Source organism: Grampus griseus (assembly GCF_964374135.1).
Source record: "Grampus griseus genome assembly, chromosome: 3".
Lineage (NCBI taxonomy): Eukaryota > Metazoa > Chordata > Mammalia > Artiodactyla > Delphinidae > Grampus > Grampus griseus.
Window position 1 is genome coordinate 63132463 of NC_139019.1, and position 14058 is coordinate 63146520.

Consider the following 14058-nt stretch of genomic DNA (forward strand, 5'->3'; position numbering starts at 1 on the left):
CACGGCCTTGGACAAGCCACCTCACTGCCCTGCGCCACATCCTCTCATCTGTCAAATGAGGGGGGTGGTTAGGGTTATAACAAGATTCTTCCACTTTAAAATAATGTTTTATCCAAATTATACTCTAAAAAGAGAGCAATATTTTCTCTGCATGACACTTAACATCGCATAGTATCTGCTGTCTCTTCACTGGGCAGAACACTTATGAATGGGAGCTGCATCCTTTTTTCCATTTCTTATCTGTTTAACTAGATCCTTTAACTAGTAACTTTGTTTCATGTATTTTTTTTTTTAACCCCCTGTGACTGGCACGGGAACGGGAATGGGAGGGCTTTCCCAAAACCAATACTTACTATAATGCTTTCATATTCCTCATACTGTAGGTTAAAAAAAAGTAGAGTAGCTCGTTACCAAATTTCAGCATCTCTAACATGTTGGATCAAAGCTCTGTCAACTCTAAGAACCACCCAAGTATGGTTAAATGTCACTGTGAACTGACCACAGGGTGTACTCAGGAAAGCATTTTGAAATCTAAGTCGTCTCTAAGGAAAGTAGCTTCTGTGTTCATCTACAGTTGCTACACTGTGGGAACTCCAGAATTTGAAAATGGAGTATCATCTGGGAGACATACAAGTACAAACGGCAACCTCATGGGGTCACCCATGGGGTTAGTTCTCTGGAGAAAGAAGTCTGAGGGGAAGTGAACGTGTGAAGCTAGGGACATGGGGACAACCCAAGTCTAAATAAGACAATTGGAACAGGACATCAAGGAGCCTGGTGGGGTCGAATCAGGACTGCCTGAATGCTGAGTAGAAACCCAACCCTTTTATGACCTGCGTGGGGCAAGTATGTCGTCAGCACTGGACCTAGAAAAAAGGGGGAGAATGGATCTGTCCCCAGCACTGTCCTGAGAAAAGTGTGCCTCAACCAGCAGATAAACATTAGGAATAACCAAAGCCGGAAATGAAAGCACGGCTCAGGGAAAGCAGGCAGAGGAGAAAGGCTCAGGCCAGGAGGGAGAAGGGCTCAGGCCAGGAGGTGACCACTACACTCGGCACGGCGGGGGGAAATGGATGACCAGATGTGGATATGGCCTCGGAACGAGCCTGGCTATAAACAGTCCTCCTTTATTCCATTTTCATCCATCTACTCCCATGTAATCTATGTTAATACAGCTAATATACATGAATTTCCCATTACCACATCTCCTTCTCCTTCTAATGAACAGTGAAAATGACTGAGAAATACAGACCAAAGCTAATTTATATATCACCTCTAGGGAATGTGTTGAGAGAGAACTGGATTTTCTGAATAAATAGAGAAAAGTCCTTTAAGCCCGTCCTGCTACCTCTGTTCCAGGGGCCTAAATCCACAGTTGGCAGCCTCAACATGCATCCCTGTCCCCCTTCCCTGGCAAACTATGGACTTCATGATAACTGCAGAAATCGCGAGTAGAATACCTACTTAAGATTTTTTTAAAGGGGTGGGGGGAGGTGATGACTGTAACTTGGGAATGTAACTGAAGGAGGGGCAGATTTAGATCCAATCAGGGTCCCACCGCCACTTAGTCCTGAAACTGAGTGGTCCATTGAGTTCAGTGGACCGAAGTGACCAGAACAATTTCTAAATAGTCACTTGGATAAAAATGCCAGATTCCAGCGTGCCAAGGGTAGACGAGTCACGGCAGAGACAGGCTTCTCGGGCCCCGGCCTGGGGCTGTGCGTGAAGATCTGCAAAGACCACTCGAGCACATTCAGCAACCTCCCTACCCCTCACCGTCTGGGGTGGGTAAGAAGCCTGGTGTCCGTTCTGACATTTACAGCCTTTTCAGAAACTCACGAACTCAAAGAGTTTAAGCTATTTCAGGAGTTTCAAATCCAAATGCTATTCTTGGGGGGCAAGAAGTAAGGGGAAATGTATGGGACCTGATGTAAGTAAACATCCAGTGATGGGGCCTGTGGCGAGCTACAGCATGCTAGCCCCTTCTTGCCAAATGCAAGAAGCAGGCGGCCAAGTGCACATTAAAAAAAGAAAACTCTGCTGGCCTAACAAGAGCCTGTAAGCCAACTTAACAATGGCTGAGCTAGGAGATTTCCAGGCGCACCTGAAGTCTCCGGGTGTATCACTGGCTAGTGGGGGAGGCTGGGGCATCAGGGGTTCTACCAACAAGAACGGGTTTTCATTAAGTCCAGGGAGAGAATGGAATTCAGAAGCTGCTTTTAAGACACTGAGGAGACTGCAGCCCTCAGCTCCCCTCACCTCTGGGCCCTGTCAGCTCTCATCCAACCCTCCTCTGAGGCCCACTCTACCCTGCAACAATTATCACCCTGTACTGAAAAGAACGGAAAAGCTCTTCTCATCCAATCATGGGAATGGTTCAATTTCCACATTCTTACTCACTCAGAGGAAAACTGATCCAAACCCACCAGCAGAAAATAATGTATAAAGCAAACCATGTCTCCAAAAGAGATTCAGTAAGAGTACAAACAAAACGTTAACACCTTTTAAAACAACTGAAGGAGGCTTCCCTGGTGGCGCAGTGGTTGAGAGTCCGCCTGCCGATGCAGGGGACACAGGTTCGTGCCCCGGTCCGGGAGGATCCCACATGCCGCGGAGCGGCTGGGCCCGTGAGCCATGGCTGCTGCGCCTGCGTGTCCGGAGCCTGTGCTCTGCAATGGGAGAGGCCACAACAGTGAGAGGCCCGAGTATGGCAACAAAAAAACAAACAAACAACTGAAGGAACAAAAAAAGATTGCTACCAAAAACAAACATCATAGGAGATTCTCCTCTCAATACAAGGAATGATTCTTCAAGATTTAAATTGCAAGCAAAGAAACACACTAAAACAACAACATAAACGCGTCTTCCACGATGTGGGAGGTATGTTTTGGTTCTGGAAGAAAAAAAACGCAAAGGTTCAGGTACTACCTACCACCCATGTCAATGCCTCAGAGCAGCCTGGGCACCAAGTGGAATGCGGGATGGAGAAAATGGATTCTTCCACTCAGGAACCTTTAGGGCTCTTCTTCCCTCGGCCTGGCACACAGCTCACAGGAAAGAAGCCCTGAGGGCCACATAGATGCCCTGTCCTCCCTTTTCCAATGCAGGCTTAGTCTTAGGGGCTCCTGTCCCACAGGAAACAAGAAGAGCCTTCCTTTCTCCTCCCTCCCCAAATGCCCGCGCAGCTTCCTAGGACGCCCAAACTCAAAGTGTCATCATTGGTCTCCACACAGAAGTTCCACCTTGATTTAGTGGTGCCGGTCAGGAGGCTTAAATCTCTCGCCCATTTTGTGGTTGCTGTTCTACATTCTAAAATGGATTTTTAATCCCCACAAGCATCAAATATCTCAAGACTGTTCCTGCGTGAATTACATGGTCACTGACAAGAATGACCTGCAATAAAATGGCTGGTATGTTTTGAGATGGGAAAAATGCTCCAGGAGAAGACAGAAATCGCATCCCATTCAACCAGCACAGCAGAGCTGAAGTTCTCACGGAAAAGAGGAGTTTCCCCGAGAGAGATGAGGCGGGACGAAGTCTGGCCCAGCAGCTCTTTGCAGTTTCCTCTCGCTCAAACTACAACACAGGCCGCATTGGGAAGCCAAGGCAAAAACTGAAAACAACTGAAAAGGTGCTGCCTTGTGTTCAAAATCCACACACCCGACGGAGCCCTGGCCACTGCGCAGGAAGGCAAGGATGCCGGGTAGGAGGCAACTGCGCTCTCCCATCTGGGCAGTTACAAGGATACGTGCTTCCCCTCTTCCTGTCACACCCTTAACCATTTCCCCAGGCCAACGAGGAGGGAGGAGGAAGGACTGCAGCAGAAGCCCAGTGTGCATCCCCCAAGGGACCTTCCAGCGCTTGCCCTCAAGCACCGCCTGAGGGTGAGGCCAGCCTCTATTCTATAGGCCCAGAAACAAGCTGACTTGGTGACCAGCTGGCTGGCCCCCTGTGAGGCCTTAGAGATGGGAAAGTGTTGGTTTCACCCACAGGGGCCTCATTCTCTGTTCAGGAAGCCCAGCCAAACCATTTTCAAATCAGTACCTTCAGGGAACAGGCAGAGAAACATTTACAAGAGCCTCTGTGAGGCCTCGGGGTTGCTCCTTCCCTCTCTCCCTCCCTTCCTCCTTCCCTCTCTCCCTCCCTTCCTCCTTCCCTCTGCTCTGACCCCAAGTCACACTGCACACACACCACTGCTGGGCTCACCCCCTGAGTATCTCGGCCTGTTTCTATGACAACAGCCTCCTACTCAAGAATCTCTAATGGCTTCCCACTTGCCACAAGACCACGGCCAAATGCCTCACCTTAGCACTGAGATTCCTGTAAGTCATTCTACCTCCCCATGTTTCCTCCCTTCTACACATGTGTTGTCCTTATTCTACCTACAGAGCCTAGTCGCTAAGAACTCAGTCAGCCTGAATTCAAATCCCAACTCCACCACTTAGAGCTGGAGACCTTGGGCAAGGTACTTAAATGACTCAGTACCTCAGTTTCCTCATCTGTAGAGCAGGGATAATACTGTTCAGGTGAGTACAGTGGTCATGAACTGAGATGATAATGTAAAATGCCTAGAATAAAACCTGGTACACGGTATCACCCAACAGATATCAGCAATTGAAATATTCATTATTATCACACAAGTCACTTCTTCCACGAAGCCTTCCCTAGCAACACCAGTCAACACCTTCTGTTTCTCTTCTTTCTTTTTTTTTTAAATCTTCTGTTTCTTAAACGTTCTATGAACAGTCAGATACTGACTGGAGTTGTTAGGGACTGTTCCATGAGGCAGGTTACTTGGATGGTAATCAAATGTTAAAATTATCATTATGAAAGTCATATCCTAAAATAGGTCCTGTGGTTCCCAAATTATCTTTACCTCCAGTAACAATGTTTCTGATGGGTTCATCTCTAAGAGGTACTATACATTTGTAGTTTCAGATTATGTTTCTGGGATCCAAAGCCTAATTCCACGGAGACTGAAAGCTTCTTAAGAGCACCATGGACACACTGGCAGCTCCTATCACAGTGACACACTGGGGCCTTTTTTTTTTTTTTAATTTTTCCTTCCTTCCTTCCTTCCTTCCTCCCTCCCTCCCTCCCTCCTTCCTTCCTTCTTTATTTATGGCTGTGTTGGGTCTTCGTTGCTGCATGTGGGCTTTCTGTAGTTGCGGCGAGTGGCGGCTACTCTTCGTCACCATGTGCGGGCTTCTCATTGTCGTGGCTTCTCTTGTTGCGGAGCACGGGCTCTAGGCATGCGATCTTCAGTAGTTGTGGTACGTGGGCTCAGCAGTTGTGGCTCGCGGGCTCTAGAGCGCAGGATCAGTTGTTATGGAACACGGGCTTAGTTGCTCCACGGCATGTGGGATCGTCCCAGACCAGGGCTCGAACCCGTGTCCCCTGCATTGGCAGGCGGATTCTTAACCACTTCGCCACCAGGGAAGCCCCACACTGGGTCCTTAAGCCAATGCTTGTTCATTTAAAAAGAGAATATTAAGTTACCTGAAAAGCTAAGGTAAGAAGTGGGAGATTAAACAGACCTTCAGAATAAGAGTTAAAATCTACCCTTTCAAGTATTCCTCCTCTCAAACTTCTTGTCACAAACATTTAAGATTAAACCAAGTTAAGAAGAAGAGAAGAGTGGAAAACACCACCGAGATGGAGTAGGACCTGGTGCAGACGAACAAGGCAGCCTTAGCCCTTGGTCTCCCTGCCTCCAAACTTCCACAGCACTTCATGCATGCTCTCATAAGACACAACTTCTACCTGGTTTTAAGCCTCAGACTTCATACCTGTCTCTGGGTTAGAAGCTCCTTTTCTCTCAAGTTTGAATGACCCATGGCTCCCATGCAGGGCCTTACCGAACAGAGATCCACTGTTTAAAGCAATCAGAGGAGAATCTAAACTTCACAAGTTTTCACATTAGTTCCAGTATATTCCAGATCATACCACCACAGTTATAAAAGCATTACCCAACAGAAAGCTTCAAAGGGACTACTTTAACGGATGAGAATATAACAAGTGCTTCTAAAAACATGATTGTTCTGAAGCCCTTGAGTGCATTTAAAATAGTCTGCAGTTTCAGCATAAGGTTGGGGAGAACAAACAGTTCCTCAGGAGTTGCTCCTGGCGATGCCATCTCCAGGCTTCCAGTAGGGCACTGCCCTGACCTTGCCCCCCCCCACTCTGCTGGCCCCAGGAAGATGCAGTGCTCAGCACTAAGGCTGTGGGGCAAATGGGGTCTGGCTGGCGAGCCTTTCTTCTCCCGCTTTCCCTCCGAGGAGAGGTGCCCCCAGAGAACACACCTGCAGCTCTTCCCAGCAAACTGTGCCCCTGCAGAGGAAGTGCTCCCTGGCTCAGGTGGGGTCCCCAGATGGGTTGTCTAACTCATTTTGGGGTTCAGTAGTAGGAAGACCACTTCCTTGCAGATTCGAGCCACAATGTCTTACATCAACTTCTGGGGGGATGAAGGCAATGTTTGGCATCTACCCGCTGAAACTGTAGTCTTTTTTGTCAATTTGTTCAAAACCTCAGAGCGGAAGGATGGTGTTATTTATTGGGCTCCCTCAGAACCCCCAACACTTCCCCCCATAATCAGGCCTACTACGAGGAAATTCCAGAAAAAAGGCCCTATATGTGTCTCTATCAGCATCATGTACCAGGGATACCTTTGTAGACACTGCCCAGGAAATGGCTGGAAGCAAATCCATCCCTCCCCCCTGGAGACACCCACCCCACAAGTGACATGTCCAGAAAAGTAAAACTTGCCCAATAGCCCACTCCTCATTACCTGTGGGATTACGTAGGCTTTACCATACTGGCTACATTAAGTGTTTATATATAACAGCTGCTACCAGAGACACTGGCAGACAGCCTTAGGACAAGGGAAGAGTACAAAGGTCTGTAAGAAAAGACTACACATCTAATCAGGAACGGCCATCAACAAGGCTAAGATGGGACTTCCCTGGCGGTCCAGTGGCTAAGACTCCGTGCTTCCACTGCAGGGGGCGTGGGTTTGATCCCTGGTTAGGGAACCAAGATCAGGGAACCAAGATCCTGCATGCCATATGGCATGGCCAAAAAGGAAAAAAGACAAAAAAAAAAAAAAACCCAAAATGAAGCCAAGACAACACACACAATCTTCTGCACCAAAAGCATCAGATGGCATCTGTCCTTCTACTAAAGAGAGAGATGGTGAAGCGTTCGCCCACTTGGAAGGAAAGCACTGAAGAGGCTTCAGGGAAGTTTAGGGAGAGCGGGTATAACCCTAAACCACCCTGGGGTGGGTGGGCCCCATCCTCTAAACTGAATGTTTCCCACACACCCTCATCAACCGTTCATCAGCAGTAGGAAGAGGTGAAGGGGTGACTTACATGCTCCCTCATCCCGTTGGCCACGGTGTTGGACATCATGATGCAGCAGATGATGACGACCAGGATGAAGTAGAGCGCGTACATGAAGCGGGTGCTCCGGGACTGGCGGATCTTGGGGCAGCAGCCGCAGCAGTAGGAGCAGCCAGCATTCCCACAGCAGCAGGCCAACTAGGAAAGGAACACAAAACATCCTCTCAGAGCCTCTCCTTCACAAACCTGCTTACCCCAGACCTCTGCAGGTGAGCTACCGTTCTTCCAAGGCGTCCTGCCCATAGGACATGTGTGAACAGTTGAGTGCGTGAACAAAGTTTTCGCCAGAATTGGTCTGACATTGTCTTTAATAAACATGATGGCTTGGGAGATGCCCAATACTTAAACAGAAAAGGCACACTTCACCTGAAGCACTGTCATCACTCTTAGACAAAAACCAATTGGTGAAGAGCAAGAAGCCAAGAACTAGAAAAAGGACTAAGTGAAGTGGGAAGGACGGGAATACCAAGAAGTTGGGCCCAAGAAAGGGACCTGTCAAAATCCATGAGCCAAAGAATGAACTGCATGGGCGGGGGGGGGGGGGGGGGGGCGGCGGAGGTAACTTGAAGCACAAAAGGCACAGGTGCCTCTTACATGTGTGTTGTTGACCACAGCTTCAGGCCCCTAAGGGTAGGCTTTAGGCTAATGAGTGGGGCAGGATTGGGCTTTACTGGTCAATGCAACAGGACATAATTTTATTTGAGAATATTAAATAAAATAGGGGATTAAGTTTTCAGGTTTGAGTCTGGTGTTAATTTTTTTCTTCTTCTTAAAGAGCTTGTTTTTTTTAGAGTAGTTTTAGGTTCACGATAAAACTGAGGGGAAGGCACAGAGATTTTCCATATGCCCCCCACTCCTACACATGTATAGCCTCCCCCGTTATCAATATCAGTCACCAGAACGGTACATTTTGGGTTCACTCTCGGTGTCGTGTATTGAACAGGTTTAGATAAATGTATAATGACATATATGCAACATTATGTAGCAGAGTATTTTCACTGCCCTAAAAGGAAACTAGATCTTTAGTAAGCCTGGGTTTGGGCCCTGGCTCTGCCACCTACCAGCTATGAGCGTTTTCAAGGCTCAGACTCCTCATTTTTTTTTTGCGGTACGCGGGCCTCTCACTGCTGCGGCCTCTCCCGTTGCGGAGCACAGGCTCCGGATGGGCAGGCTCAGCGGCCATGGCTCACGGGCCCAGCCGCTCTGCGGCATGTGGGATCTTCCCGGACCGGGGCACGAACCCGTGTCCCCTGCATTGGCAGGTGGACTCTCAACCACTGCGCCACCAGGGAAGCCCCAGACTCCTCATTTTTTAAAGTGAGGGTGCTAACAGTATTAGTGTACTTGGTGGTCTCTTGGACAACCTAATCAGACACACCTGGTGTTAGGGAGGGATATCCGTTTAGCAAATAGGGAATAATACAAAAGAGATTACCATAAACCACGAATAACAACCAAATCTACATGTATTAACACTATACATAAAACCTAACAATGCAATCTCTTGATAGTTATTTAGTAGGAAGTTCAGAGCTTTGCATGGCTTCAAAACAAGCATCAATTAGAAGGCTACACTATAAACATCACTTACAGTAAGAAGAGACCACAGGTGTAAGACCACAACAGGTTATAATCATAATGACGTTAGGACAGATCTTAGAAACATACACATTTCCCAAGATATTTCATCTACTTCATGGAACCGCCATTGTTGGAGCCCTTTGTCATTCTGTACTATTTCATTACTTAAAATTTCTTAATGTACTCTCTCCATCTTACCTTCAGTTTTCTAAGCCATTTTTCTCAAGACTCTTCTTGCCTCAGAAGGCTGGGACTGCTCTGCAAGACAAGCTATTCTATCGGGCTGAGCTAACAGATCACACGAGTGGGATCCTAACACTGCTGCCTGTGTGGTGTTCTTACAGGCCACCTTCCTTTACAGTTCACTCATCCATATTCTCTGTCCCTGATTTTACTGATCCCTTTCCACTCATATGCCCCAGTTTTTCTTTCCTCTCCCTCCCCGGCTCCCTCTTCTCCGCTCCCACTGGCTTAGATGGCTTCTGGCCCAGACCCGCCTCCCTCCTCCTCTGCCTGCCAAATTCTTTCCAAACTGCCTCATTCAACGGTTGCTAACTCTTTAAGCTCTATGGTCTTAGATAACCAGTTTTACTGTATTTCAAATGTGATCAAATATTTATCCTATCTGGAAAAAGAAATACTTAGAAGCAGTTGATACATCCTATGAGAGAACTTACCCATAGCAGAATCAACATTTACACTTACTATCTCCACAGAGGGGAAAAATGAGCACATACAGACATAATGTCAGCCTAATGGGTCATTTAAAGACAAATAGTGACCGAGGAATGTGATCATGGAAAACGTGAAGAGAAAATCACATTGGTTTAATCCTACTCTGTCATTAAAGTCATGTGTCATTGTATGGATCTAATTTTTTAAACTCTCCTTATTTTTCACTTTCACCCTACATGTGGTGCTATGATATTTATGTGTGTATACATATATACAGACAAGTGTACATACATACACACATGCCTAATATTAGAATCAAAGAGCACTTCTCTACTAGCCTAAAAGTTATTTATGAAAGCAAACTATGCCAATCACCAATACCATAGTACAAGTGCATTATCTTAAGCTAAACGCTGATACGGAAGTGGAAATTCAAAACAGCATCCACACAAGCAATGTTATGTTAGCAGTGAGGAAAATCTCACAGCCCTGCTGACTTACTACTTCTTTCCGGAAGAGCATAATTTAGAATAAAATGGGTTTACCTTTTATTCCTTGCCACTTACAGCTTTATTACTGTGAACATGTCACTCCCCTACTCTTCACCCTCAAAACTGGAGAAAGCAACTCCTGGCCAACCTAACTTCAGGGGCTGTCACAAGCTTGGAGAGAAGTGCCTCTGTCTTGTTACCCCCGACTCCAGAGGACCTAAACATTTTACTGAACAAGTCAAGGTATAAAAAACAAAGGTAGAATGGACAATACCAAGAGTGAACCCTAATGTAAACTATGGACTTTAAATAATAATGATGTGTCCATGTAGGTTCACTGGTTGTAACAAATGTACCACTCTGGCGAGGGACGTGAATAATGCGTAAAGCTGTGCGTGTGTAGGCGCAGAGGGTATACGGGAAATCTCTGTACCTTCCTCTCAATTTTGCTGTGAACCTAAAATATCTCTTAAAAATAAAGTCTATCAAAAAACAAACAACAACATATGAACAAAACAGTGCCCATCAATGGCTCAATAAATGTTGAATGAATAATATATGATAAAGTCCTAACAGCAACACTCCTCAAACAAAAGGGCTGGCAATCCCACTCCACAGGGTCAAGGGCACAAGTCATGTGCTGCACTCTGAATTTCTCACACCCACATTGTATCACAAAGAGTTCATTATTAAGGGCTTTAATTTATAGATACTGCACACAATCTTTTTCCACAAGAAATCAGTAGACATTCAAGAGGGACCCAGGACAATCTTTTGGGAGGGCGATGCTTACAATTCTTCTAGAAGTTCATCCTGTAGGTATACTTACACAAGAGCACAGAGATTTAGGTATAGGTTGTTAATTAAAAGCATAAAAACGGGGACTTCCCTGGTGGCGCAGTGGTTAAGAATCCGCCTGCCAATGCAGGGGACACGGGTTCAATCCCTGATCTGGGAAGATCCCACATGCCGCAGAGCAACTAAGCCCGTGCACCACAACTACTGAGCCTGCACTCTAGAGGCCACGAGCCACAACTACTGAGCCCATGTGCCACAACTACTGAAGCCTGCACGCCTAGAGCCCATGCTCCGCAACAAGAGAAGCCACCGCAAAGAGAAGCCTGCGCACCGCATTGAAGAGTAGCCCTTGCTCACCGCAACTAGAGAAAGCCTGCTCGCAGCAATGAAGACCCAACGTAGCCAAAGATAAATAAAATTAAAAAAGAAAAAAAGCATAAAAAAGGTCTTATTCTCCAGCTACACAGGGGCAGAATAAATGAATTATGGACTATCCATACAATAGGACATAGTTTAAAAGAATAAGTCAGTGTTATGGGCTGAACTGTGTCCCTGCCCCCGCCCCTCCAGTCATATGTTGGAAATCCTAACCCCCTGTATCTCCAAACATGACTTTATTTAGACAGATGGCCTTTAAAGAGGTAGTTAAGATTCAATAAGGTCACTGGGGTGGACCCTAATCCAATATGACTGGTGTCCTTGTAAGAAGAAGAGATTAGGACACAGAGACACACGGAAAGAAGACAATGTGAAGACACAGGGAGAAGACAGCCATCTACAAGTTAAGGAGAGAAGCCTCCTTAATCTCGGACTTCTAGCTCCCAGACCTGTGAGAAATTAAATTTCTGTTGTTTACACTACTTGGTCTGTGGTACTTGGGTTATGACAGCTTCAGCAAACGAAGACAGCCAGTATGCCCAGATATTTTATACGTACGCATATCTGTACGTGGGGAATATGTGTGTGGACACAAAGACCGCTAACATCGATCACCTGGGCCTAGATGAGTGGGCCTAGATGTGGGGAGGAAACTAAGACAGCCATGTCTCACTGTTTTGCTCCCCTGTCTGGGTTTTTACCATGTGCATGTGTGACTCTCGTGATTAGAAAAAGAAAACGGACTATTTAAGAAAAGTAACTAAGTTTCAAGATAATGATACAGAAGTATTTGCAGTGTGGTATTGACTTGTGTGTTTTCTTTCTTTCTGAAGAAACTTTCCCTCCCCCAAATATACTGAAAGAGAAAAATTTCAAAGAGCCGTTCACACCCTCTATCTAACTTCCTTTGCAATAGCAACAGCATGAATAGCAAAGGCTTTTCTAAATAGAAGGTGCTTTGTCCTTGCCGGGGCAGAGTCCAAATGAAAGGATTAGCCAGCCTCTTGCTGCTACCTGGAGCTGGGCCTCCCCCTTAGTGTTAGTTTTCTTCTCCTGTCTAAGGTGCGTGCCCTCGTGCGCGCGTGTGCACGTGCACACACACACTACCAAAACCACAGTAAATAAATACACATTCTCCTTGTCCTCCCACTGGCCTTGGGCTGACAGTTCTTCTAAGGACTGATGCCAGGCACGTGAGGAAGTGATCACAGAAGCGAAACATGAGCTAGGGCTGGTAGTAACTTCCGGGTTCTTTTGTTAAACTAAAAAGCACAATTCCTTTATTACCTAGAATTCCCTGCTGACAACACCACCAATTGGAAATAGCAAAGAATCAGGAAGAAAGCCAAAGAGACGTCATAGAATCAGCACAAACACATGCTCATGTATCTTTTGAGAGTTCCCCTCTTCCTCCCTCAGGTCTTTTTTTCACAGTTCCAACAGGCTTGCTTAAGCCCACTGGTGGGAAGAGTACGGGTCTGAGAACCAGAAGGCCTGGATTCTAACTCTGTGCAGCTCTGGGTCTTGGTTTTCCTCACTTGCACATTGAAGGAGCCTAGGCAGATGACAGAGGATAGGTAAACAGGTTTCATCTGACGCTCAACTCATTGGCAGTGGCGGTCCTGAGGTAGGTTTTAAGGCTGAATGTCTCAATCCACAGGGAAAATGCAAGGACCAATGAGCACCATGTGCATGGTGGCACCCATGCTACAGTCTGTTCATCCCTGTAAGAGGTGATCTGATTGATCCCTACCATCCACAAGTTCTTAGATGTCGAAAAATGACCTGCAAGAGGCAAGCACACTGGGTTAAACCCAAAGCAAGGAGAGAGAGAAAAATCAATCAGAAAGGGAAGAATTAAAAAGTGGAGCAGTCAAAAGCTCTTCAAGCAGGCGCAGGTTCTATGAGCATCACCCCACTGCTTCCTGGGCTACATCCTGCGATGTTCAGCTCCCGCGGCAGTGAGATAACTCAAATTCATCATAATGACTCAGGCACCCCATTAACTCGGGTTCCCTTCGTTCCACTTAGGAAGGCAAACGAGTTGCGTAGGACACTTCTGTCGCAAGAATCACCGCAAACACAGATCACATTTTTTTCAGTTCCAATGCTTTAGTTTGGGGGAATGTAAATCCCTCAGCAAAGTGGAAAACATTCATTCATTCAGACTTATTCCTTGAGAGCTCTGGACAGCCTAGTTGGCTTTAGCACGTCAAAACTAAGTTGAAACTGCAAAAGGAAAGATTGCTTCAAACCTGACACGGACCTTCATTCAGTCCCTTTTCCTGACTTGGAAATGCAGGAGCCCTAGCAGAACTGAGGAAAGACCTTAGAGATTTTTTGTTCACTACAATAATTACAATATTGTCCCTTAATACATGGCGAGGAGGCGGGGCAGCAGTAAGGAAGTTCCTAAAAAACTGAAGTTGTTGAAGCTGCTGGAAGCAGAACCCAGGTGTTCCTGTGCAAGCTGGGGGGTGGGGGGGCGTTAATACCAAGGAAAGAGAAGAAAAACACACAAGACATAAAACCAGGTTCAGAATATTTTATTAAAGTGAACGGTGCTATCTTTTAATTTCCATTTCCACATCTTTGGGTAACACACAATACTACTCATGCCATGTCACAGCCCACTTTCCTTCCTTCTCCTTTGAGGTTTTAGGATTATCTATGAATCACCAGCGGTCAGCACAGAGGTAAGGAACAACTGATTCTACTTTGATAGCAGTATTTAT

General features: G+C 46.3%; 1 protein-coding gene across 2 annotated transcripts in view; it reads right to left on the reverse strand.

Annotated features, from left to right (window-relative positions):
• SERINC5 (serine incorporator 5) overlaps positions 1-14058 on the reverse strand; it is an 83924-nt gene that overhangs the window by 39129 nt on the left and 30737 nt on the right. The window contains exons 1-2 of one of the 2 annotated variants that reach the window (XM_082651569.1): positions 9180-9313; positions 7371-7538 (exon numbers count right to left, since the gene is read on the reverse strand). In XM_082651569.1, the coding sequence (XP_082507695.1) occupies positions 7371-7454 (84 nt within the window). In that variant the 5' untranslated portion in view covers positions 7455-7538; positions 9180-9313. Of the gene's footprint in view, positions 1-7370; positions 7539-9179; positions 9314-14058 lie in introns of those variants that run through there. The other variant, XM_082651568.1, reaches the window with a different exon arrangement.